This window comes from Podarcis tiliguerta, assembly GCF_965153285.1.
Source record: "Podarcis tiliguerta genome assembly, chromosome: 9".
Lineage (NCBI taxonomy): Eukaryota > Metazoa > Chordata > Lepidosauria > Squamata > Lacertidae > Podarcis > Podarcis tiliguerta.
Genome location: NC_139542.1, coordinates 92,900 through 114,811, shown reverse-complemented (window position 1 = coordinate 114,811; position 21,912 = coordinate 92,900). Strand labels below are relative to the sequence as shown.

Here is a 21,912-nt window from a genome sequence, read left to right as displayed (position 1 = left end):
GGGGGGGGGACGGGACGGACAGAAGGGCACAGCTCAAGGTTTGGTGCAACAAAGACAAAAGTTTATTGAAGGGGGTCTCCAGAAACTGGGGAGGGGGCTTTTAGCCACACTCGTCCCCCCTAAGTAGACAAAGATCCAGGCATTGCTGCAGAGGCTCCAGTTTTGCCACACGAAGGGGAGGGACAACTCCAGGCCCCCCCTCAGGTGCTCAACAGGGTCCTTGTCATGGGGTGCCTGTATGGGTTGGGCTCCTCTTTTTGTGGGAGCTCTGGCTCAGCAGGGCCTCCATGGGGCGAAGGGAGTGGCCCCTGCGGCGTCACATGGCGTCCAGGAACTCTTCGTCGTCTCCGGAGAACAGGGAGAAGGCGGGTGGGCGGGGGGCAGCGGGTGCCATGCGCAGGGGGGCCACCATGGCCCTGGCCTTGCCCAGGTGGGGGCGGGTGCCCTGCTGTGGGCAGAAGGAGGAGGTGGAAGAGGCAGCGTGACCCCCAGGCGAGGGCTGGGTCCCCCTTGCCACTCCTGGGGGGCACCGGTTCCCTTTGCATCTCAAGCGGTCTGGCACAAGTGGGGTGGACCTCCGCCCCCCAACAGCCACTGGGGTGGCCCTTTGCGGCCCCGTCTGTGGGGTGAGGGTGCCTGCCGTACCTACCTGACGGGGCAGGTGCCGATCTGCCTTGCGCTCGGGCCGGGAGGGTGGTGGGCGCCCCAGGCTGCTCCTCAGGGCTTGGTACAGGGGGGCCCCCCCACTCAGGGGACTGTAGGCCGGCTCCAGGTCCAGGCCGTCCAGGAGGTTCTGCAGGGAAGGAGCCAGCGGGAAAAGGCGGTTTCATCATGGAATCAGAGGGAGCATCCCAAGCCGCTGGCGCCCAGCCAGGCCCCTCCTGCCACCCACCGCCAAAGCCCCCTCCCAGCAAGGATGAGGTGCAGGCCCTGTATCTCCACACCCTCAGGGCAGGAGGGTTGGAAGCAGGCAGAGCCTGAGGCTGGGACCACGAGGGTGCAGCCCCTGGACCCTCTCCCGGGACCACCCCCCTTCCTCATGTTTTCTCTCTGGTGGGCCAGTCCCTGCCTGCTGGGGTTGTTGGTGGGGTGGGCTGCCTGGCTCCCTCCCCCCCCCCCGCTACTTGCCTCCATTTGGCCGAGAGTGTCCTGGGGAGGCTCTGCTGGCAGGAGAGGGAAGCTGCAGGGCAGGAGGAGCTCCCGGCCCACCAGGGAGCAGAGCAGCAGCGAGGCGGCCCCTTCGGAGGGCAGGAGGACCTGGAGGGGGCTCGGCCAGGGGGGGCCACAGCCAGGACCGGGGGCCCCTGGTGGGGTCTCATATTTGGCCAGCAGCAGCCAGTTTCGCTTCTGAAAGAGGAAATTACAGTCTCAGGCACCCCCTTCCCGGGGGGGGGGGGATGTGTGGTTCTCCTTCCTCTTTCCCAGGGACCCTGTGCCAGGGAGAAGGGGGGTGCCCTCTCCTGGCGGGGGTCACTATGGCTTAGCCCTGCAGGCGTGGAACCTCTCCCCCCCCCCATAACTCAGTGCCTTGCGACTCTGCACCCTCCACCCCAACTCACCCACAGACAGTGGCAGAGGGCCCGGAAGAGCTGCTGGTTGGCCTCCAGTTCATCCCAGTTCATCCGCCAGCAGCTTGTGGGCCGGATGACCAGAGGCAGCCCATAGAGCAGCGAGGTGCACAGGCCTTTGGCCTCCAGGGCCCTGCAAAAGACGGGGGGCAGGGCCTTGGTCAGGGGGGCAGAGCCTGCCTCCGGCTCCCAGGCAGCACCCAGGGCCCCCCAGGACTGGGAATGATCTAGGGGCAAGTGACTCCCCAGTGGAGGAAGGCAGCCGCATCTGCAGCTTTTTAGTTTGCAGAAAAGGCAAGTTTTAGACAGCATCAAAGTTTATAAAGCAATGCTTGGCATGGAGAGAGTGGATGGAGGAAAGATTTCCTCTCTGAAAACCATGGAGCTGGTGGACATGGCAGAAAGCTGAACGTTGGAAGACTCTGGCCAGATAAAAGGAACTTCTTCATGCAGAGCAGAGTTCACCAGTGGAACTCCCTCCCTCAGGAGGCAGGGAGGGCCACCAGCTTGGAAGGCTAACCAAGAGGATGAGCCTAGTCCTGGGCCCAAGGGCTCTGGTCTGCCTCCGGGGCCCCAGGCAGCCGTGCTTCTGATTCCCAGGGGCTGGAAGCCCCAGGAGGGCAGCTGCCCTTGGATCCCTTTGGGGCATCAGGATTCTGGGCTGGAGAAGCCACTGGCTGGACCCTGCAGGCTCACAAGCAGAATTGGGAGGGAGAGGGGTTCTTCTCAGAGGGGCCATTTCTGCAAAGCAGTCTGCACTTCCTGGCAGGATGTCCTGCACCAAAGGGGAACCTGCAGCAGCCTGGCTGTCAGCAACCGCCAGAACAGCCAAGAAGGGGAAGCTGGTGCTGCTGTTTGTGTGCCTGTCAGCTACTTGCCTGCCTGGCAGCTCCCGGGGGGGGGGGGGGGGCTCTGTGCTGAGCTGCTGGGGGTGGAGTGGGGGTGTGTGTGGCTGTCCCCAAGCAGAGCGCCAACCAGCCTCTGCCCTGCCATGGCACTTTTGCAAGCAGTGCACTCCCTCCCACCCCGCAATGCACATCTTGCCACCAACTGGGGTTATATCCGCAGACAAAAAACCAGGCCACTTGATAGGCCTGTGACTTGCCCAGTGTGGCTCCAAGGTCTTCTATGACACCCACTCCTCTGCCCCCTTTGTCCACCTGCCCATGCCCGGGGGGGGGAAGGGGGGTGGAGAGGGAGAGCTGTTAAGGTGCTCCTGCATCATGGCGGGGGGAGGGCTTCCTGGCCTGCCAGAGCCTCGCGATCTGTGGCTGCACCTCATGACACAGTTTGTCCACACTGGTGGGGGCACTTGGCCCCCCATGCAGATGGGAAGTGGGGAGCAGGGAAGAGGCTGCTGAACTCCTCGCTCTGCTGCATTTAAAAAGGCAAAACAGGAAGTGGGTGAGTTGGGGTCTCCTTCATTCAGTCAGGAACAGCCTTGCTGGGCTTCCTCCAAGCAGCCATTTGTTTGTTGCTATTTTTCAGGCTTTGTGTTGTGTCTTCTGCCTCAGGCTCTCCCAAGGGAGGAGGATCCTCCCCCCAGGCTGTCTGCAATTGTGGAAGCCAGTGGGGGCTGCTGCTTGTCCTCCCCACCCTCCTCAAGCGCCCCTGAGCCAGGCAAGCCAGAGCAGGTTCAGGGGAAGGGAGCAGCCGGCCCAGAACAGGAAGCGCAGGGGCGAAGGACAGAGGCAGAGAAGCACACTGGCTCCAGCCCAGCAGCTGCCCCCCCCCCATGGAGCTCCTCCCCCAGGTGCCGCTTGAGGGGCCCTTTGGCCAAAAGGTCCTGTAGCCCAGAGAGTGAGTGGCCAAAGCCAGATTTCCTGAGTTTTAACAAGAGCCCCTTTTTGGGTTAAGAGTGCCTCTAAGCATGGACAGAGTGCTTCTCACTGCAGTCACACCTCTTGAACATGGGACAGGGCTCCCAGGGCAGCTGATGTGGCCACAACATGATTTTTCCATTGGAATCTGGGAACCGGGGAAGGGCTGAGGGGCATGGCAGGCTGGCCCTCTTCTCAAAGGGGCCCTTGGGGGCGCTCCCAGTGTGTCTCCCCCCCCCCCCGCCCAGCTCAGATGGCTCCTGGGCAGGTACCTGAGGATGCGGAGCTTGCGTGGCACCAGGCCTGGGCCAGCTGCCATCCAGAAGGGGCCACTGGCATCCTCCCATTGTGCGGTGGGGCCATCTCCGCTGGCGGAAGTAAGCAGAGCGGGGCTGAGGAGCCTCTCCTGGGCATCGCATTTCACGCACACTGCAAGGGCAGAAGGCAGCAGGGCTAAGGGGGCGCAGGGCATGCTTCTGCCAAGCCATGGCAGCTGGGGACCCCTCCAGCTGCCAAGGACCCAGAGCCACTGCCAGCCAGAGCGGGCAGCACTGCCTGCCCAGGATGAATCTCAGGGCAGAGGGCGAGGGCTGTGCCAAGGACTGGAGAGGTCAGGTTGGTGTCTTTCGGCCGATGTCCAGGGTCCCCATGGGAACCCCTTGGAGAGGCAGCCCTGGCCTGGTACAGCTCCAGGGGGGGGGACGGGGAAGGGGGGAGCTCAGCCTGGGGCCTCGGGCACAGCCACCGCCAGGCCCCGTCCAAATTCAAGGCACCACTCTTGGCATTTAATGCCCCCAAGGACTCTCCCCTCACAGACTACAGCACCAACACTCTGGAACTCAGTGCCGATGGGAACGATGCTAGCACTTTTGCTGCAGCACTTTGGAGACCTAATTATTATTTGCTTCAGTAAGCTTACCCGTGTATGTAAATTTGATATTGTCAGGGGTTCAGGAGCAGAGGCACAGGATAAGGAGGAAATGGAGAGTGAAGGGGAGGAGTCCGAAGGAAATGTCAGCGATGACAGCGATCCGAGGTCTCTGAGTCTTTCCAGTGAATCGGACGATTCACAGAAAGGAGCTCCCATGGTCAGGGCAAGGGGAGTGCCCAGGGGGACACCTCGGGAAGAAGGGGGCAGAGGGGACTCAGAGAGTAGCAGTTGGAAATCAGGGCCCACGTCCCCCCCAGAGTGCAGTAGGGGGGAGGAGTCCCAGGCATCGGGATCAGGTGGCGCGCGGGCAGCGGGAGAACGTGAGGCAGGATTGACCACACCTCCGTCGGGGAGTGAGGAAACGGTCATCAGGAAAGTTAAACGCGCGCGCGCGCCAAGTTCAAATGTACAGGAGGGAGGCACAGTGGGCAGCCCGGGAAGAGAGCCAGGTCCTAAAGCCCGCCGAAGAGAGCGGGAGGAGTCGGGGGGTCGTCATCGTCAGCCTCAGAGGAATCCAGGGAGACAGGGGCCCCGGAGGGCAGCAGGACCCAGAGGAGAAAGAAGAGGTGGAGTAAAGCTAGAGTCTTAAACTGGTGTACAGGGGGCGGGGACTCAGATGGAGCTTCGCCGGTCTAAAGTCTAGACGTAGAGCTGGAGCGCTGCGGCATGGAAATGGAAACTGTACTTCAATAAAGACTTTTGTACATAAATACCAGCCAGCGTTGGTCCTCTGTGAGCTGGGACCAGGAGCCAGCCCTGACAGTAAGCTCCATCACACAGAAGATTTTCCACCAAGAACCTCGCAACGTGAGTCTACGTAGCGAGGGGAGAGAAGTGGTGCTTTGCGAGCTCACAAGAATCAGACAAGATGACTACAGAACAGGAATGGACAGACCTGCGAAATGCTGTGGTTCAACTCAACGCAGAGGTGCGTGCCTCCAGAAAAAGGGAAGAGGAAATGGATACAGTCTGCAAGGATCTCCAAGCCAGGTTGGACATGCTTACTAGACAAGGGCAACCGGGACCCAGACCAGAGGGCATAGGGCTGGGGAAAAGGGGGGGCAGCCTGGTATCGCATTTCGACGGGAGTTTACCACAGTACCCTAATTTCCGAGCAGACTTGCTCTTTGCGCTGAATCTGCTGGAAAAGGACTTTAGAGATGAAAGAGAAAAAGTAGGGTTTATCCTATCCCATTTGCATGGGGAAGCCAAAGCGTGGCTGAGAAATTTATGGAGAGATAATGATCCGGCGCTCCAAGATGCGGATGCGTTCATTAAAGCGATGGATTCATGTTTTTTATCAAAGATAGACATCGATATTGCCAGAAGAGACATACATGGTCTCAAACAAGGCAAAGCCAGTGTAAGGCAGTATCATGCCCGCTTTTTTGCATTAGTCCACGCGCTGGGGTGGGAGAAGAATTCTGCTCCAGTCAGAGACCTTTTCTGGGAAGGATTGAATGCAAATGTGAAAGATGAGATTGCAAGAGGAGAGAGACCTAAGACCACTCAACAAGTGGTTCAGAGGGCGCTGGAAATCGGCGTGCGTTTGGAAGAACGTCCATGGAACAGAGATGAAGGGCGTTGGGGACGTACACCAGCGAAAGCACCTCCCCTTTTTCCCAGAGATGCAGCGCGTGCGCAATCCACACCCCCCAAGGAGGGGGGGAAGAACCGATGGAGATTGGAGGTGCCAGGGCTCAGTCAGCTACCAGAGCCTTACCACCGGGAGCAGCCAAAGCGAAGCTTCCTAGAGGGAACAGGAAGTGCTACATCTGTGACAGTGCCCAGCACATGGCGAAAGAGTGTCCCCAGAGGCTCCACAAGCACACTGCAGCCTCTGCAACAGTATCAAACCCAGCTTACCAGGGAGAACCACTGCAGGGAAACGACAGAGTCTGGCTGGAGGAAGAAGCACTGGGGTCCAGCCAGACAAGTCAGTGAAGCAATCCCCAGAGATTTTGCAGCCCACAGACCCCCTCCCACCCAAACCAGTGGTGCAGCTTACAGCGTTGCTTCAACTGCCCAATGGACTCACTATGGAAGTGCCAATTACCATTGACTCTGGGAGTAACGCGGACTTTATAGGACTGGATTTCATTCAAAAGCACAAAGTAGCACTACTGCCGGCCACGCTGCCTTTGCAGGTGGTCACGGTGGATGGCAGGGAATTGCTGGGGGGGCAAGTGGTGCACCAAACGCCTCCCATGGTGATGCAAATTGGCAATCACCGAGAAGTCATCAGCTTCAATGTCACCCACCTGTCAGACACGCCTGTAGTATTGGGCATGAGTTGGCTGCACAGGCACAGTCCAGCGCTGGCGTGGTACCAGCGCCAACTGACCTTCGGCTCCTCCTACTGTGCGGAACACTGCATTCTGCCTGACCAGGAAGGGGGAGAAGATGACCCGCAGCTACAATTGGGAACGCTGCAAGCAGTGCCACTCAAGTATGCAGCGTTTTTGGAGGTTTTCTGCGAGAAAGAAGCGGACAAGCTGCCTCCCCACCGGCCCTATGACTGCAAGATTGACCTCCTGCCTGGGGCGACGCTGCCAACAGGGAAACTGTATTCCATGTCTGAAGACGAGATGCAGGAACTCAGGGAGTTCATAGACCTCAACTTGAAGCGCGGATTCATCCGGGAGTCGAAGGCAGTGGGGGGCAGTCCGGTATTCTTTGTGAAGAAGAAGGACACGCCCCAAAAAAGACTTGTGGTAGACTTCAGAATTTTAAATTCCAGAACCAAGCCCACGGCCTTTCCCATGCCCAAAATAGACGACCTGCTGGCAACGGTGAGGAAAGGACGCGTTTTCACAAAGTTGGATCTGCGAGGGGCGTACAACTTGATCCGCATACGGGAGGGCGATGAGTGGAAGACTGCCATGTTCACGCCCCTGGGCACCTATGAATACAGAGTTATGCCCTTTGGATTACAAAATGGCTCTCACTGTTTTCAAGCCTTCATGCATCACGTACTGGCGGGTCTCCTCTACAAGAAATGCGTCTGCTTCCTGGACGACATCCTGATATTCTCAGAATCGGAGGAGACCCACGAGGGAGACGTCAAGGAAGTTCTGCAGCGACTGCAGGAGCATAGGCTGTACGCCAAGCTGGAGAAGTGCCAGTTCGACAGGAAGGAGGTAGATTTCCTGGGCTACAAGTTGTCGGACAAGGGGCTAGCCATGGACAGCGCCAAGGTTCGAGCAGTGTTGGACTGGAAGAGCCCGCGCAACCGGAAGGAGGTCCAGCGCTTTGTGGGTTTCGCCAACTTTTACCGCAAGTTCATCAAGGGGTTCGCGATGCAGACAGCGGCCATTACAGACACGCTCAGCTCCAAGAAGAAGAAATTCATCTGGACGGAGCAAGCGGAGCAGTCCTTTCAGAACCTCAAGCGTCTCTTCTCCTCCGAAGAGCAGCTACTGCACATGAATCCCAGCAGACCGATGAGGGTTGAAACGGACGCCTCGGACAGAGCCGTGGGAGCTGTACTGTTGCAGCAGGACCCGCAGGGGAACTGGAGACCGTGCGCCTTCTACTCTCGAAAGCTCAGCAAGTCCGAGCAGAACTACACCATCTGGGACAGGGAGTTGCTGGCCATTCATGCAGCATTCAAGGCGTGGCGGCACTTCCTTATCGGAGCCAAACACACAGTGCAGGTTCGCACGGACCATAAGAACCTGGAGTACTGGCGCACGGCAAGGTTCCTGAACCAGCGGCACATACGGTGGGCGGAGTTCTTTGCAGATTTCGACTTCCGGATAGAGTACATCCCAGGCGACAACAACATCATGGCAGATGCACTGTCCAGGAAGCCGCAATACCTCGAGGAGGCGGCACCAGCAGCGGCCAAGCACATTTTCGCACCGGAAGCGTGGGCGTGCGCGTCAGCAACCGTGGACCTGGAAGCTGTACGTCGAGCGCTGCAGGAAGACCCCTTTGCACAAGCCAAGATGGAGGAGGTGCACAAGGGCACGGCGAAGGACGATGAGTTCCAGATACGCGACGGGTTGCTCATCCGCAGAGGGGCCCTCTACGTACCGGGAGACGACCTACGCGCGAAAGTACTGCAGCAGTTGCACGACGCACCCACCGCTGGGCACTTTGGCAAGGAGAAGATGGCAGAATTAGTTGCCAGAGATTTTTGGTGGCCCAAGATGAGGGTGGAAGTCGCGGAGTACGTCGCGAGGTGCGACACCTGCCAAAGGGCCAAGTCAGTGCACAAACCTCCGGCGGGGCTGCTCGAACCGCTGCAAACCCCGAGTGCACCGTGGGAGAGGGTGGCCCTGGACTTTGTCACGGATTTACCCAGCTCGAGGGGCAAGACGGCAGTGCTAGTGGTGGTCGACATGTTCACCAAAATGGCCCACTTCATTCCGTGCGCGAAGGTGGCCACGGCGGAACAGACCGCCAAACTGTTTATAGACCACGTCTTCCGGGTGCACGGTCTGCCACGGTCTATCTTGTCCGACAGGGGGCGGCAGTTCATCTCGAACTTCTGGCAGAAGCTGATGGGTTTCCTAAACGTCAAGATCAACCTAGCGTCGGCGAGACACCCGCAGACCAACGGACAAGCGGAGCGAGTCAACGCCATCATGCAGCAGTACCTGAGATGCTATGCAAATCAGCAGCCGGCAACATGGGTGGACTACCTGCCGCTTGCTGAGTTCGCCTACAACAACACGAAGCACGTGTCCACGGGAGTGACACCGTTCTTCGCCAACAACGGGAGACATCCCAGAACCTTCCCGGGATTAGAGAGACTGGGGGAGGGGGAGCCACAGGCAGCGGAAGTCTTAGCGTCAGAATTGCAGAAGGTGCATGAACAGCTTCGGAGGCAGTTAGAATTAGCAAAGCACGCATACAAACTGCAGGCTGATAAGCACAGACGGGTTGGGGAGGACATACAAGTGGGAGACTGGGTTTGGTTAGCAGCCCAGGCAGTGCCGACCAGATCGTTAGCGAAGAAGAAGCTCGGGCATAAGCAGCTAGGACCTTACCAAGTCGAGGCACAGATCAATCCAGTGGCCTTCCGGTTGACACTTCCGGAGGGATCCAGAATGCACCCAGTGTTCCATAGATCAGTGCTCACGCCCTACAAAGCACCTCACAGATTTCAGGCGCAGGGCACGGCACCAGACCAGTATAGGGAGACGCACACAAGGAGGGGGTCGCCACGGGGGGAGCCCATCAACCAGGTCACAGAGATTTTAGACTCGAGATGGGGGGAAGAGGGAGTAGAATATTTCCTCGCCAAAGAAGGTACCCCGGCCAGCGCCAACAGTTGGGTGCCGGACTATGCCTTGGACGAGCCTCTTCTCAAGGAAGAGTTTCATGCCTTGTTCCCGCACAGACCCATGCCAGCCGAGTATTTCGACGACTGGCTTTTCACACCCACGCTTTCAGCCAGCACGTTCCAGGGGTTCACCTCGGACGACGAACCGACACTGGACACACGCTCCCCGGAGGGATCGCCCTCAGGGTCGGCCTCAGGCCAATCTTTGTGGTGGGACGATCGATCAGAGGAGCGGTGGAGCAGGAGGTGGATGGGGGGTCCCTGGCAGGCAACGGCCCCAGAGGTCAACGGGGGAGAGATGGACACGGACGTGCTGGGGGAGGACCTTGGGTTCGAGCACGGCGGCACAGAGATGGAAGCAGAGGAAATCGAGGTCGGCGAGAGCACGGAGGACGAGCTGGACTTATCCGGTTGGATGCACGCCAAGGGGGACGAACTGTATCCGCCAACCACCCCCACAACGACGGAGCACCCGGCACCCGCGCCTGAAGGAGGGGAGGGGGGAAGGGGGGGCTTCGAGGGGGGGATGGATGTCAGGGGTTCAGGAGCAGAGGCACAGGATAAGGAGGAAATGGAGAGTGAGGGGGAGGAGTCCGAAGGAAATGTCAGCGATGACAGCGATCCAAGGTCTCTGAGTCTTTCCAGTGAATCGGACGATTCACAGAAAGGAGCTCCCATGGTCAGGGCAAGGGGAGTGCCCAGGGGGACACCTCGGGAAGAAGGGGGGAGAGGGGACTCAGAGAGTAGCAGTTGGAAATCAGGGCCCACGTCCCCCCCAGAGTGCAGTAGGGGGGAGGAGTCCCAGGCATCGGGATCAGGTGGAGCGCTGCCAGCGGGAGAACGTGAGGCAGGATTGACCACACCTCCGTCGGGGAGTGAGGAAACGGTCATCAGGAAAGTTAAACGCACGCGCGCGCCAAGTTCAAATGTACAGGAGGGAGGCACAGTGGGCAGCCCGGGAAGAGAGCCAGGTCCTAAAGCCCGCCGAAGAGAGCGGGAGGAGTCAGGGGGGTCGTCATCGTCAGCCTCAGAGGAATCCAGGGAGACAGGGGCCCCGGAGGGCAGCAGGACCCAGAGGAGAAAGAAGAGGTGGAGTAAAGCTAGAGTCTTAAACTGGTGTACAGGGGGCGGGGACTCAGATGGAGCTTCGCCGGTCTAAAGTCTAGACGTAGAGCTGGAGCGCTGCGGCGTGGAAATGGAAACTGTACTTCAATAAAGACTTTTGTACATAAATACCAGCCAGCGTTGGTCCTCTGTGAGCTGGGACCAGGAGCCAGCCCTGACAGATATGTATTCAAATATATGGTTTTATTTTTTCAAAACCATTGGGTTTATTTAAATTTTGATTCTTTTTTTAAGTCAGCTTCCTTGTAACGTTTCATTGTATCAGTCATTATAGTACGTGTGTGTATTTATTTGTGTAAATAATAATTTCATTTATGAGTGGCTTCCCATGAGGGATGCCGAAGCAATTTACTATGCAATAATTCATATGAAACAAATATGGAAATAGCAAGAACAACTGCACACAGGGAAACAATTTAAAAAACCAAAACATTTGTAAATGTAAAGGGAGTTTAGCATACTGGACAAACACTGAATGGGATAGAGATGTTTAGCAGTGGAGGCAAGAGAGGAGGGCCCCCGTCTCTCCCACAACAGCAAGGGGTCCCAAAGGGTAGGTGCTGGGTGTGGTGTCAGCAGGCTCACAGAAGCAGGGAACCGTAGAGTTGGAGAGACTCCCTGAAGAGGAAGCTTTCGGTTTGGGTGAAGAAGCAACACAGGAATCCCATTGGCTCACACTTACCTGGGCAGCTCTGGGCTGCAGTAGGGGGGCAGAGCGCTCCAGCGGGCAGGAGGAGGTGGAGGTGCTCCTGGTCTGGGCTGTGGTCGTGGAACCAGCCCTTGAAGAAGGTCTCTAGGGCCACCACGTCATTCTCCACGGTCTGGAGGTCAAGGACTGCGCCCAGGGTCACAGCGCTCTCTGCAGGGAGAGGAAAGGAGCCCCATCTGCACATGCCTGGGTACCCCCCCCCCCGACAATGGCTCAGCCTGGGCATCCCAACAAGTTCCTGCCACCCCCCAGAACAAAGAGACAGCTCCCTTAGAGCAGCCCCCCCCCCAATGCCCACAGCTGCATAAGCAAAGTCTGGGGCTCCTGGAGGGTCAGCGTGTCCTTTGAGTGCCTCAGGAGGAAAGGAGCTGCCAGCCTGGCCAGCCCATCCTGTGCCACCCGACCGAGGCCCATCCTCCAGGGCCTTGAGCTGCCTGAGTTCTAAGTCATCCCACTTGGTGGCTGCCGCCTCTTCTGGGGGCCAAATCTGTCCTGAGCCTCCCAGCCTCCAGCTTCCAGCCTTGTGAAACGCTCTTGCTCCACTTTCTCCGCACCAGGTACCCTCCTATAAGCTACCATATCCCCCTCCTCCCCCAAAGCCTTACTATTTTTCTGAACAAAAAGCCCTGAATATTGTAGCGTCTCCTCCTACGAACATGAGAAGAACCCGCTGGATCAGGCCAGTGGCCCATCTAGTCCAGCATCCTGTTCTCGCAGGGCCAAGTGGATGCCCCAAGGGACCTGGGCGCAAGAGCAGGACTCTGCTCTCCTGGGCGTTCTGGCATTCACAACCTGACCGTCTCCGAGGGTAAAGGCAGAGCAGAGCCCTCTCCTCATAGGAGGGTCCCTCCAGCCCATGGATCACGTTGGCTGCCCTTTTCCGGGCCAAATGTTGTCTCTTCTTGCAGCTCTATTCTCTTTTCTGAGGGGGACAAGAGGAACTGCCCAGAGTAGGCCGAGCACAGATGCAAAACATTTAGGAAGCACCTTGAAGTGGTTTCCCATGGCAAGAAGAACACATAAGACCACTGTGTATCTAAAGAGACCCTGCCTGGGACTCGCATCTCTGCTGGGGAAGCTCCTTGCAGGAGGAAAGTCTCCAGCAGAGGTGATGGTGATCTCTGGGACCAGGGTGACCTTGTCCCACCTCGTCCCCCAGTGCAGAGACCCCCTGGGCACCGGGGGCAGGAGGCCCACCAGCCGCTGCTGCAGGCATACAAGAGCACGAGGGCCACGGTTCTGGCCACTGCTGCTCAGAAATGGGCACCCAGCAGGGGCTGGGGTCTCTCCCCGCAGGAAGCCTGTCCCTCTCTGGAAGCAGAGCCCAAGTCGGTGGCTGTGAGAAGGGAGAAGTGGGAATCCTGCCTGCCTGGTTAGCAACAGAGAGAGGACCAGTCACAGCTCAAGGAGGGTGGCTGGCTTAATCCGGGCTGAGCAGGGGGATCAGGCCAGCAGGGGGTGGGGGCCAAAATCTGCGCCTGAGAAGGAGGTGGCTCCAGATTAAGAACGACAGATGCCACCATCTGTCCCTCCCCAGCAGCCCCACTGAGGAGGCAGGGAGCACACAGCCCTCCAGCGCCCAGCCAGGGGGCAGCCAGCCGCCTTGCAAAGGGAAGAGCCCGCAGCCCAAGCGAGGGCAGAGACAGGGTGGCCGTGCCCACTAGGGGGCAGCAGAAGGCCATTGCTAAAATCCTGGCGGCTGCAGCAAGGCGTTCCTGCGGCTGTGCATTATGATATTGACGGTCTCTTTTCCCTTCCCTTCCTAGGAGCCCTAGCCTGGAATCTGCTACTTGGTGCCTCCAGCACCAGGGGCACTCTGGACTTTGTGGGGCTTCCCAGGGGCATCTGGGGGGCCAGGGTGGGGCACTGGGGGCTGGGCAGACTGGATGGGCCTCGGTTCTGATCCAGCAGAGCTCTGCCCCAGTCCCGTCAGGGAGCCACACTCCAGATCCTCGAGAGACCCAGGCGGATCAAGGCTCCCTGCAGCCAGCAAGAGGGGAGGAAGCAGACCCAGCGCACAGCCCAGCCACACGCCAAGGCTGGGCCCCTTTCACTGCTTTCCCTTCTGCATCTGGGCTGAGACTGAAAGCAAGACGTCCCCCGCGGTTTCTTTGGCTTTCCCCAGAGAAGGGCTTCTGTCAGCCGGCCTGGCCAAAGGGTGACTTGGGGTGGGGAGCGCATTTGTCTCTCCACATCAAGTCTAGTCGCCTCTGCTGGGCCTGTCTGGCCCAGGGCCCTCTCAGGATCTCTTTGCACCCGGCAGTGTGATGGTTGCGCAAAGGGCAGAAAGAGCTGCCCTGGCTCCTGCCCTCCCGAGGCTCCTGCCGGCTCAGGCGCTGCTGGTGCCAACCCACAGCTGTGCGCCAGAGTTTCCTGCCTTTTCCCCCAAGATCTGATTTGTGGTGATTTCCCCCCACTTAAAATTCAGCGCCAGCCAGCCCAGAGGGGGCAGGCCAAGTGCCGCAGAGGCTTTCCTGGGCTCTCGTGCCTTTAATTAGAGGTTTCCCCCTTTGGGCCGAGCGGCTTCCTCCGCCTCTAAGTGCTTCCTCCTCAGCAGCGCTTGGGATGAGGCATGAATTATTCACTGAGCACCAAGATCTGCGACTGGATCTCCTGACTCTCTAAGTCTCAGCAAAGGGCAGCCCTGGATGCCCTGGGAAACCCGTCTCTGCCCTGAGTGTCACCCTTTTAGGTGGCACTCAAGCGCAATTACCGAAGTTCCTCCTAATCCAGCCAGATTCAGCTGGTTCCTCTCCAGCTGCTCTCTGCTACAACTGAGCAGCCTGGGAGGTCCCAGCGCAGATCTCTGGCAAGCCTCTTCTGTCAATTTCTCCTCCTCGCCTGGTCGGGGTGGGCTTCAATTAGTGGCATCCTTTCATTGTCTTTATTTTAATGTGCTGTAAAAGCCAGAGAAGAAAATGTAAAAACCCATGAGAGGACCCAAGGAATTAACGGCACCTTTCCCATTGCCCTGCAGGGAACAGAAACTGACATCCTGTGCACTTAGGGGGCACTTTGCCAGCCATTCACCGCTAATCAGGCGCAGAAGCCTTGAGCACCAAGTTCCCTTTCATGAATGGCGCTTGCTCTGGAGCAGACACCAGAGGAGCATCTCGGAGTGATAATCACACCCAGCGGGAGGCGAGGGGCCGCTTGGAAGCTTCATTTGAAATGCCACAGGTTGGGGGGCACTTACCCCCACGGCTGCTGCTGCTGCTGCTGGGGGTGGCTCCCTCTCCGTCCTCCGCCGCAGCCTCAGGTGCCTCCTGCAGCCCCCTTGTGGAGACCTCCACCACCTGCAGCTGGCGGAGGTTGACCAGGTCAATGCCCTGCAGCCCAGCCTCCAGCTGCTTGGCCACCTTGGCGTTGGGCTGGCCAGTCAGGATGGTCATCTGGAAGAGAAGCCCCATGGCTGCCGGAGACTCAGAGGGGAGTCCAGAGGGGTGGGGTGGGGGCGCTTCAGATCCCGGCTCAGCCAGGAACCTCACTGGGTGACCTTGGTCCAGTTCAATGCACCTCACCAGGATGCTGAGTGGATAAATTTGGGGAGGGATAGGTGGACATGTGCCCTGAGCTTCTTGAAGCAACAGATGGCAGTGTCAGCAACCATCTGCCCAGGCTTCCTAGTGCCCCTCTGCCATGAACATCCCTGGCAGTAGTGGGACACACGAGAGGGAATCTGCCACTCCCCAGATTCTGGCCCCTGTCATGCTGGATTCTGTGCAAGGAATCAACTTGCTCTTTCCATGCAAACTGATGCTTTGCAGAGCTCCTTGTATTGCCTGTAGGATGGCAGAGGTGGGTTTGCAAGGCCTCCTGGTCTTGCTGGAGGCTGCAGAAGAGGCAGGCAGCGAGGGGGCAACTCAGGAATGGATGTGGTCCTGGAGGGCACCAGAGGCTCCTGCCCACTACCATTATTATTATTATTATTATTATTATTATTATTATTATTATTATTATTATTAGTGCCTCTGTGCCAGCTTCTGCTTGGCTTCTGTTTGGGCAGAAATCTCCTAGGGACACCGAGGATCATCTAATCTAACCGCCTGCAGTGGAAGACCCCCAACCTGGCTGGAAGGTGATGGGGGAGATGGAAGTGGAGAGAACAGCGACCCTCCTCCCTAATTGGGCAATGGCTAGTTGGTGTGCAGCAGACACAGGGGCCCCTCCCTCTGGCCTCCTCTTACCTCCAGGGCAGAGCTGCTCAGGGAGGCCCCAGCCATGCCTTGCCCCGTGTACTGCTTGAACTGCTGCCCGCAGCTTCTGCCTGCTCCCCTGGTCTCTGGGATGGGCCTGAAGTGGGACACATTGGGCACTGGAAAGCCCCCCCCCCCCCAGATGCAGCTGCTGGGGCTGTTGCTGGGGCCGGCCTGGGGGTGATGGCTGGGGGCCAAGGCAGAGACACAGCCAGGGTGCTGAGCGCAGTTTTGCTGCCAGTTAGCCTTAGTTAATGAGCCCCTCTGTGGGCAGGAGACACCCGAGTCTAGACATGCTTGGCCAGGAATGAGCTGCAGCCCAGCCCAGCCGAGGCGCTCTGGGAGTCTGCTGCAGGAACCATGCAAGGAGACAACTGCCTTGTCTGCTCAGGACGAAGGTGGCCAGGCTCTCTGAGGCTCAGCTCCTCCAGAGAAACGAGGGGTCCTCTTTGCTTTGGGGACAGCTGAAGAGTTTTCTGGAGGGGGCGGTCTGTAGCAAGAGCAGGGCAAGGCCCTCAGAGGCACCTGGCTGCTGGATCAGGCGCAAGGAGGCCCACCTAGCCTAGCGCCCTGTTCTCACTGGGTGCCAGCTGGCCAAGCAAGGGAAGCCACTGGCAACTCCTAGCCGCGGGCATTCGGAAGCATCCAACCCCAGACAGAGGAGGCAGAGCCACGGAGAGCCGTATGCTCCATGCATTTGTCTAATCCGCTTTTAAAGCCATTGGTGCCTCCTGTGGGAAGGAGTTCCATAGTCTAACGACACTTTGCATGGAAAAGCACTTTCTTTCTCTGTCCTGAACCTTCCACCATCCAGCATCACTGGATTGGCCATTATGAGAGAGAGAGAAAAAGCTCCTCACATTCTCCAGGCAGTGCAGCATTGCACACACTTCTATTCTGTCACTTTTTACACACCTTTTCTGTAACTTAACCCCCCCCCCCAGCACTGCCATTGCTCCTTCTTGGGATCGCTCCATTCCCTGGATCGCTTTGCCTGCCCCTTCCTGGACCTTTTCCAGCTCTGCAGCACCATTTCTGAGGTGAGCTTCTTCCAAGCTGCCCCTTCTGCCCAGAAGTGCTGCCGCCTGAAGCTGCTCCATTTTACCCCTCCAGAAAACACAAAGGAGCCCTCCATGGCACAAGGCCCCTTGAAAGTGGGCATTTGGAGCCCTTTAAATCGGCTGGCGTGTGCTGGGATGGCAAGCCAAGGAGCAGGACGAGGACTCTGCATGGACAGACCAGCAGAGAGATGCCCCTTCAGAGAGATGCCTCCCCTCCCCCCAGCGGCACTCACTCACCACAAAGGGCAGAAGGCACTCCTGCTGGCTCTGGACCACGTAGAGGCTGAGCAGAGGGACGCGGGGTGGACCCGCCAGACTGCAGGCCAGAGAGAAGACGTTTTCCAGGGCATCGCAGAGCTTGTGGCAGGTGTGGGCCCAGTGGGAGGGGTGGGCCTCCACCACCAGGATGTGAGGGGGCTGCCAGGAGTGAGAGGCGGCCCCAGCCAGGCCTTTGCCAGCACCATCTCTGCTGCCTCCTCGCGGTCTAGAACTCATGGTGGTCCAAGGGAAGCAGAGCTTGCGGCTGCCTCTGAAGAGGGGAGAGCTAGAATGAATGTGCTTTCCTCACCCACCAGCACCACCCCCCCCCCACTGGGAAAAGACCTCCCATCACCAACAAATAGGGGGTGGAGAGGGCAGCAGATGCAAAGCAGTCCCTTGCGGCCATGCCCACCCCTCCCTGCCTCCCTCAAGCTCCCAGGCCTTCTTTCTGTGCCCATGCCAATTCTGGGTCTGGAGGCAGGCAGGCTGGTGGGGGACAAAGAGGACTGTGCCCCAAAGGGGGGGGGGTAGCTTCCTTGTTCAGGCTCAGAGGGCAGCCCACCTTCCTTCTGCTAGGGAGGCAAGGCCCCCAGGGAGACTCCGGGGAATGTGGGGCATCCCTGTCACATTCTAAGGCCCTCTATGCTGCTGCCGCAGCCGCATCCTGGCACCGCAGGCCTAGCCCCCGGTTGGCAGCAGGAGTCAATGTGAGTCAAGGTGGAGAGCAGCCGTCTGTCGGTTCTGCTTCATCTCTGTGTTCAGAGTCTTGTCTAGCCAGCCAGTTTCTCACCAGCTTGACAGGGATCTCTGGGAGGCGTCTGGGGGGGGGGGGCATGAGGCTCAAGAGCACTGAACACACCTTCCTTGCCCCATGCTGCCCCTTGAGTTCTCTTCTTAAGGCTTATTTACTCTCCTGCAATACTGATACACTTCCCAATAGCAAAGGCTCTCTGCCATTTACAGTAAAAATGAAAAGACTACCAAATAATAAAACTCAAATGTGAAATCTAAAAGTAAACAAACCCCAAGCTGGCCAGAGAGAGCAATATCAGGATGTGGGATCTCACGAGCACTGAAGAGGCTAAAGAGAATGACATGTTTGAGGAAATGAAAACGTCTTTAGCTGGTGCAGAAAAAGGCCACAGCGTGGGCCTCAGAGAGCCTGGCTGGGGGGACACAAAACTGAAGAGAATCTCGCTCAAGGAACCTTCTCCTTCCCCGGCATCCAGAAAAGGGCCTTGACCCTTCAGCTGCCCCGGCCTCAAGCCTTTGGGGGCCTTAAAGGGTAACAGCAGCACTTTGAGTCGGGCCCAATAACGGGATTAACTCAATAAAAGGGTTGCAAACAGATTGTTTCTTTCTGTAAAAAACTAGCCCTGAATTGAGTGCTAAAGTTCCACTACATTTCCAGAAGTGGTCTTTATGCCCCGTGAAAGATCACTAAAAATGCAAAAATTAACTGGCAAGGACACCTTGGGAAAGCAGCGCAGGCAGCGTGGTGTGACCCGTCAGCCAGACGCTGCTGCTGGCCTGTTTTGGACCAGCTGGAGTTTCCTGGCCATGTTCAAAGACAGGCCCACCCAAGACACATAGGAGAACATCCCCCACTCCTTTGCATTAACACCAGTGACCGGAGGGCAATTCCCCCCAGGGCAAGCGCAGGCAGGTGAAATGGGGGGGGGGGTCACTCTGTCCAGGGCTGATTAAACTGGCAGAGAAGGGGGGTGGCTGCAGCCCCAGGGCAGGGCAGCAGAGGCAGAGCAGATCTGCCCCACAGGGCTGCCTTGAGCAGCCTGGCAGGGACAGGGGAGGAAGAGAGTGGCATTCTTGGCAGGGACTCTAGATTAGGCTCATTCTAAGTGGCTTCATTAGAGAAGGGCTGGCGGCCAGCCTGGGCTGCTCTCGCATGAGCAACACAGGCTGCCTTCGCAGACAAGCAGCCGGCTACAGCCTGGGACTTGCCCTTCAATTATATATCCTTCATTCCATCTAGAAAGCCATGGGGGGGGGGTAATGCTACATCATCCCAAAAGGAAGACTTTTATTACTCTGGTCAAATGAGATCACAGGCGATAAAGAGATCTCTTCCTCCAATGCAGCAGCAGGTGGGCTGAGCGGCTTTGGAGCTTGATTGAGAGTGGAGCCTGAGAGTCACCAACTCCCCCCCCCCCTCAATATGCAGCACCCCCACCCCAGAGAGGTGCCTCAAGGACTGGGTGACACTTGGGTGACAGGGTAGCAACCGAAGGCATCTACTCAACGCACCAGCTGCACAAATGGAAGAATCCACAGTAATCCTCGCAAGGAGAGCAGCAGCCTTAGAGAGAAAGTGGAATGTCAGAGGCACAGGAGGGGAGCAGGAGGGAGGGAGGGAGGGAGGGAAGGAGGGGACCCAGTCACCACCTGCTCAGCGCACCTGGTGCTGAGCTGACAGGCGAACCAATGAGCACGAAGAAGGACTCCAGGGCACAGGTGGTGGGGGCAGGGAGGGGGCAGCGTGGCAGCAGGGTGGAGCTCCAGGCCTGGACCTGAGCACTTCACTTCCTGGATGGCTGGGCAAGGCTGAGTTGGAACCATGGACGCAGCTGCTCCTGGGATGGAGGGGAGCAAGCATGGGGAGAAAAACAAGTGGGACAGGGCTAGGAGACCACTAGAAATGTGCTACCAGGGTACAGTAATAATATAACATTCTTATAATACTAGGGTGGTAGTCAACAAAGTTTTACTCAAAGTAGACCCACTGAAATTGATGAATGTGACTAAGGTAGGTCCATTACTTTCAGCAAGTCTACTCTGTGCAAAACTTAGATAAACAATGTCTGTAATCGAAACAAAATAAAAAAATCCCTTCCAGTAGCACATTAGAGACCAATTAAGTTTGTTACTGGTATGAGCTTCCGTGTGCATGCGCACTTCTTCAGATACCTGCGGCAGATCAACATGGCTACCTACGTGTAACTAATGTCTGTGATGTTTTAGTCCTCCAGAAAAGGGTTCTGGAGAATGCAGAAGGGCCTTGAGAAGCTGCAGCCTTTTGCTCTGGCTGAAGACGCAAAACACATCAGGCCAGGGAGACCCAGGGCTGCAAGAGCAAAGGGGCACCTCTTGAGGCTGGAGGAAGAGGTTGCATCTTTGACTACTGGGGGGCAGAGGCAGCAGCGGGCAAACTGTGTTGTCAACCACTTTGCTATGATGTCCTGCGATTTAGCCATTCTCCCTGGTCAGGCAGGTTAAAGCTCAGAAAGCACTCAATCCTGCGAGAGAGGTTAAAAATAATAAGGGGTTTTTCAGCCTTGTTCAAAGCAAGAGGAAGAACAAGCAAGTAGTAGGTCCTCTGTGTGGAGAAGATGGAGAAATACTGTTGGGGACAGGAAAGGCAGAACTGATCAACACCTACTTTGCCTGTGTCTTCGCGCAAAACGAGAGCAGAGCCCAACCTGGTGATAACAGAATAAACGCCACAAGGAGGGAGCTGCTGCCTAAGACAGGGAAAGAGGTGGTCAGGGAAGACCTAGCTATTTTGAATTAATTCAAATCTCCAGGGCCTGATGAGCTGCACACAAGGGTGTGAAAGGAGCTTGCTGGTATAATATCAGAGCCTCTATCTATAATCTTCGGGAATTGTTGGAGAACAGGTGAGGTTCCTGCAGACTGGCGTCCGGCAAATGGGGGTCAGACTTGATGACCCTTGGGGTCCCTTCCAACTCTAAAAGTCTCTGATTGTTTGTTTATATGGTGCCATCAGTATGAATGACACTTTACAGAGCACAGGTCCCTGTCCCAAGGGGCCTATCATTTAAAACTCGACAGAGGGGAGAAAACAGAGGAAGGAGAAGCACAGGGTTTCAGTTATACATGCTTAGGGTCAGCTATAGGGCCTGGGAGGTAGGGGGAAGGGGTTAGTTAGATGTTAGGAAATGGGCCTCACACCCTGTTAGTGAGCTTTGCAGGGCCATCCGACTGGCCACTCTTGGGGACCAGACCCTTGACCAGCGAAACAAGATGAGGCAGCCTGGCAAGGCCCATGTTCCCACCACCTTGCAAGTCCAGAGTGTCTTGCTCTTGCAGTGGACGGGAAGGCCAGTTCTGTGGAAGGCCTAGTCAGAACTCAGGGAAGCACTGTCTAATTTGCCTTCTAGTGAGTTATTTAACAGGCCCCAATTCTGGAGTTAGCCCAAGAGAAGGTTAATAAAAAGCTGTCTGAACATATTCTGGATGTGCCTTTACAAGCTGGTAGATGCAACCCTTTTATCTCACCATCAAAGGCAGAGCAAAAGCCAGCAGATTAAGGTAATAGTTCAACAGACTGAAGATGTGCCCAGTTTCACGGGAGGGGACTGGCGCTAGACGGATTGCCCGGCCCAAGATTTGAGGGGGTGTGTGCTCCCCACCAACTTATTGTCTGGCTGCTGCAGTTCTGTGGGCTCTGCTGCCAAGCAGGCGTCTAGGCCATGGCCACAACCGCAGCAGATCAGAAAACAAGCCACAGCCAAGTTGTGCAAGCCCCTGCCCCCAGGAGGTCACCTCGGAGGCTGTTCCCCAGGGGCTGCCCAAGCCGCTTGTCATGGCTTATGGGACTTGCACTGTCCTTTCACTCTCTCTCTTCATTCTTCTTCCTTCCAGATTGTTCCTTTTTATTGTATTTACATACCACTTTTCCTCCCAAGAGCTCAAGGTTGCACGCATGCCTCCCCCATGGAACACGATCCTCACAACAACCCTGAGAGATGGGGCAAGTCTAAGAGACCGTAACTGCCCCAAGGCTCATAGCTGAGTGGGCATCTGCACCCGTCTCCCGGCTCTACCCCACACTGACGGTTTCTGATGTAACGCGCCCCGGGTGCAAAGCGGAAGGGCTGCTGCCAAATTCCGGCATATCTGCTTCTTTGTTAATCAGCAAGTAGATGGAGCCTCAAGCTACAAGAAGAGTCTGGTCAGCCAGGAAAGA

The 21,912-nt window shown here is 57.3% G+C and overlaps 2 protein-coding genes across 3 annotated transcripts in view; both read right to left on the bottom strand.

Moving 5' to 3' along the window:
- Positions 1-21,912, bottom strand: part of LOC310657504 (maestro heat-like repeat family member 5) — a 132,222-nt gene that overhangs the window by 20,916 nt on the left and 89,394 nt on the right. The window lies entirely within an intron of this gene.
- On the bottom strand, positions 40-18,892 carry M1AP (meiosis 1 associated protein). The gene is made up of 10 exons (XM_083398072.1): positions 17,988-18,892; positions 16,937-17,232; positions 15,634-16,025; positions 14,643-14,838; positions 11,420-11,596; positions 3,661-3,817; positions 1,560-1,701; positions 1,129-1,347; positions 650-820; positions 40-448 (listed from the first exon to the last, which is right to left on the bottom strand). The coding sequence occupies exons 1-10, from the start codon at positions 18,059-18,061 to the stop codon at positions 317-319; spliced, it is 1,956 nt and encodes a 651-aa protein (XP_083254198.1). The 5' UTR covers positions 18,062-18,892; the 3' UTR covers positions 40-316.

What these genes read in the sequence shown, in the direction of transcription:
- M1AP (XM_083398072.1), bottom strand. Translation starts at nt 18,061, where the DNA reads ATGTCATTCTCTTTAGCCTCTTCAGTGCTCGTGAGATCCCACATCCTG. An exon ending in TGAGCAGCTCTGCCCTGGAG is followed by an intron (nt 14,839 to 15,633) that starts GTAAGAGGAGGC and finishes CTTCTCTTCCAG; the next exon opens with ATGACCATCCTGACTGGCCA. An exon ending in CCCTCTGCCACTGTCTGTGG is followed by an intron (nt 1,348 to 1,559) that starts GTGAGTTGGGGT and finishes TTCCTCTTTCAG; the next exon opens with AAGCGAAACTGGCTGCTGCT.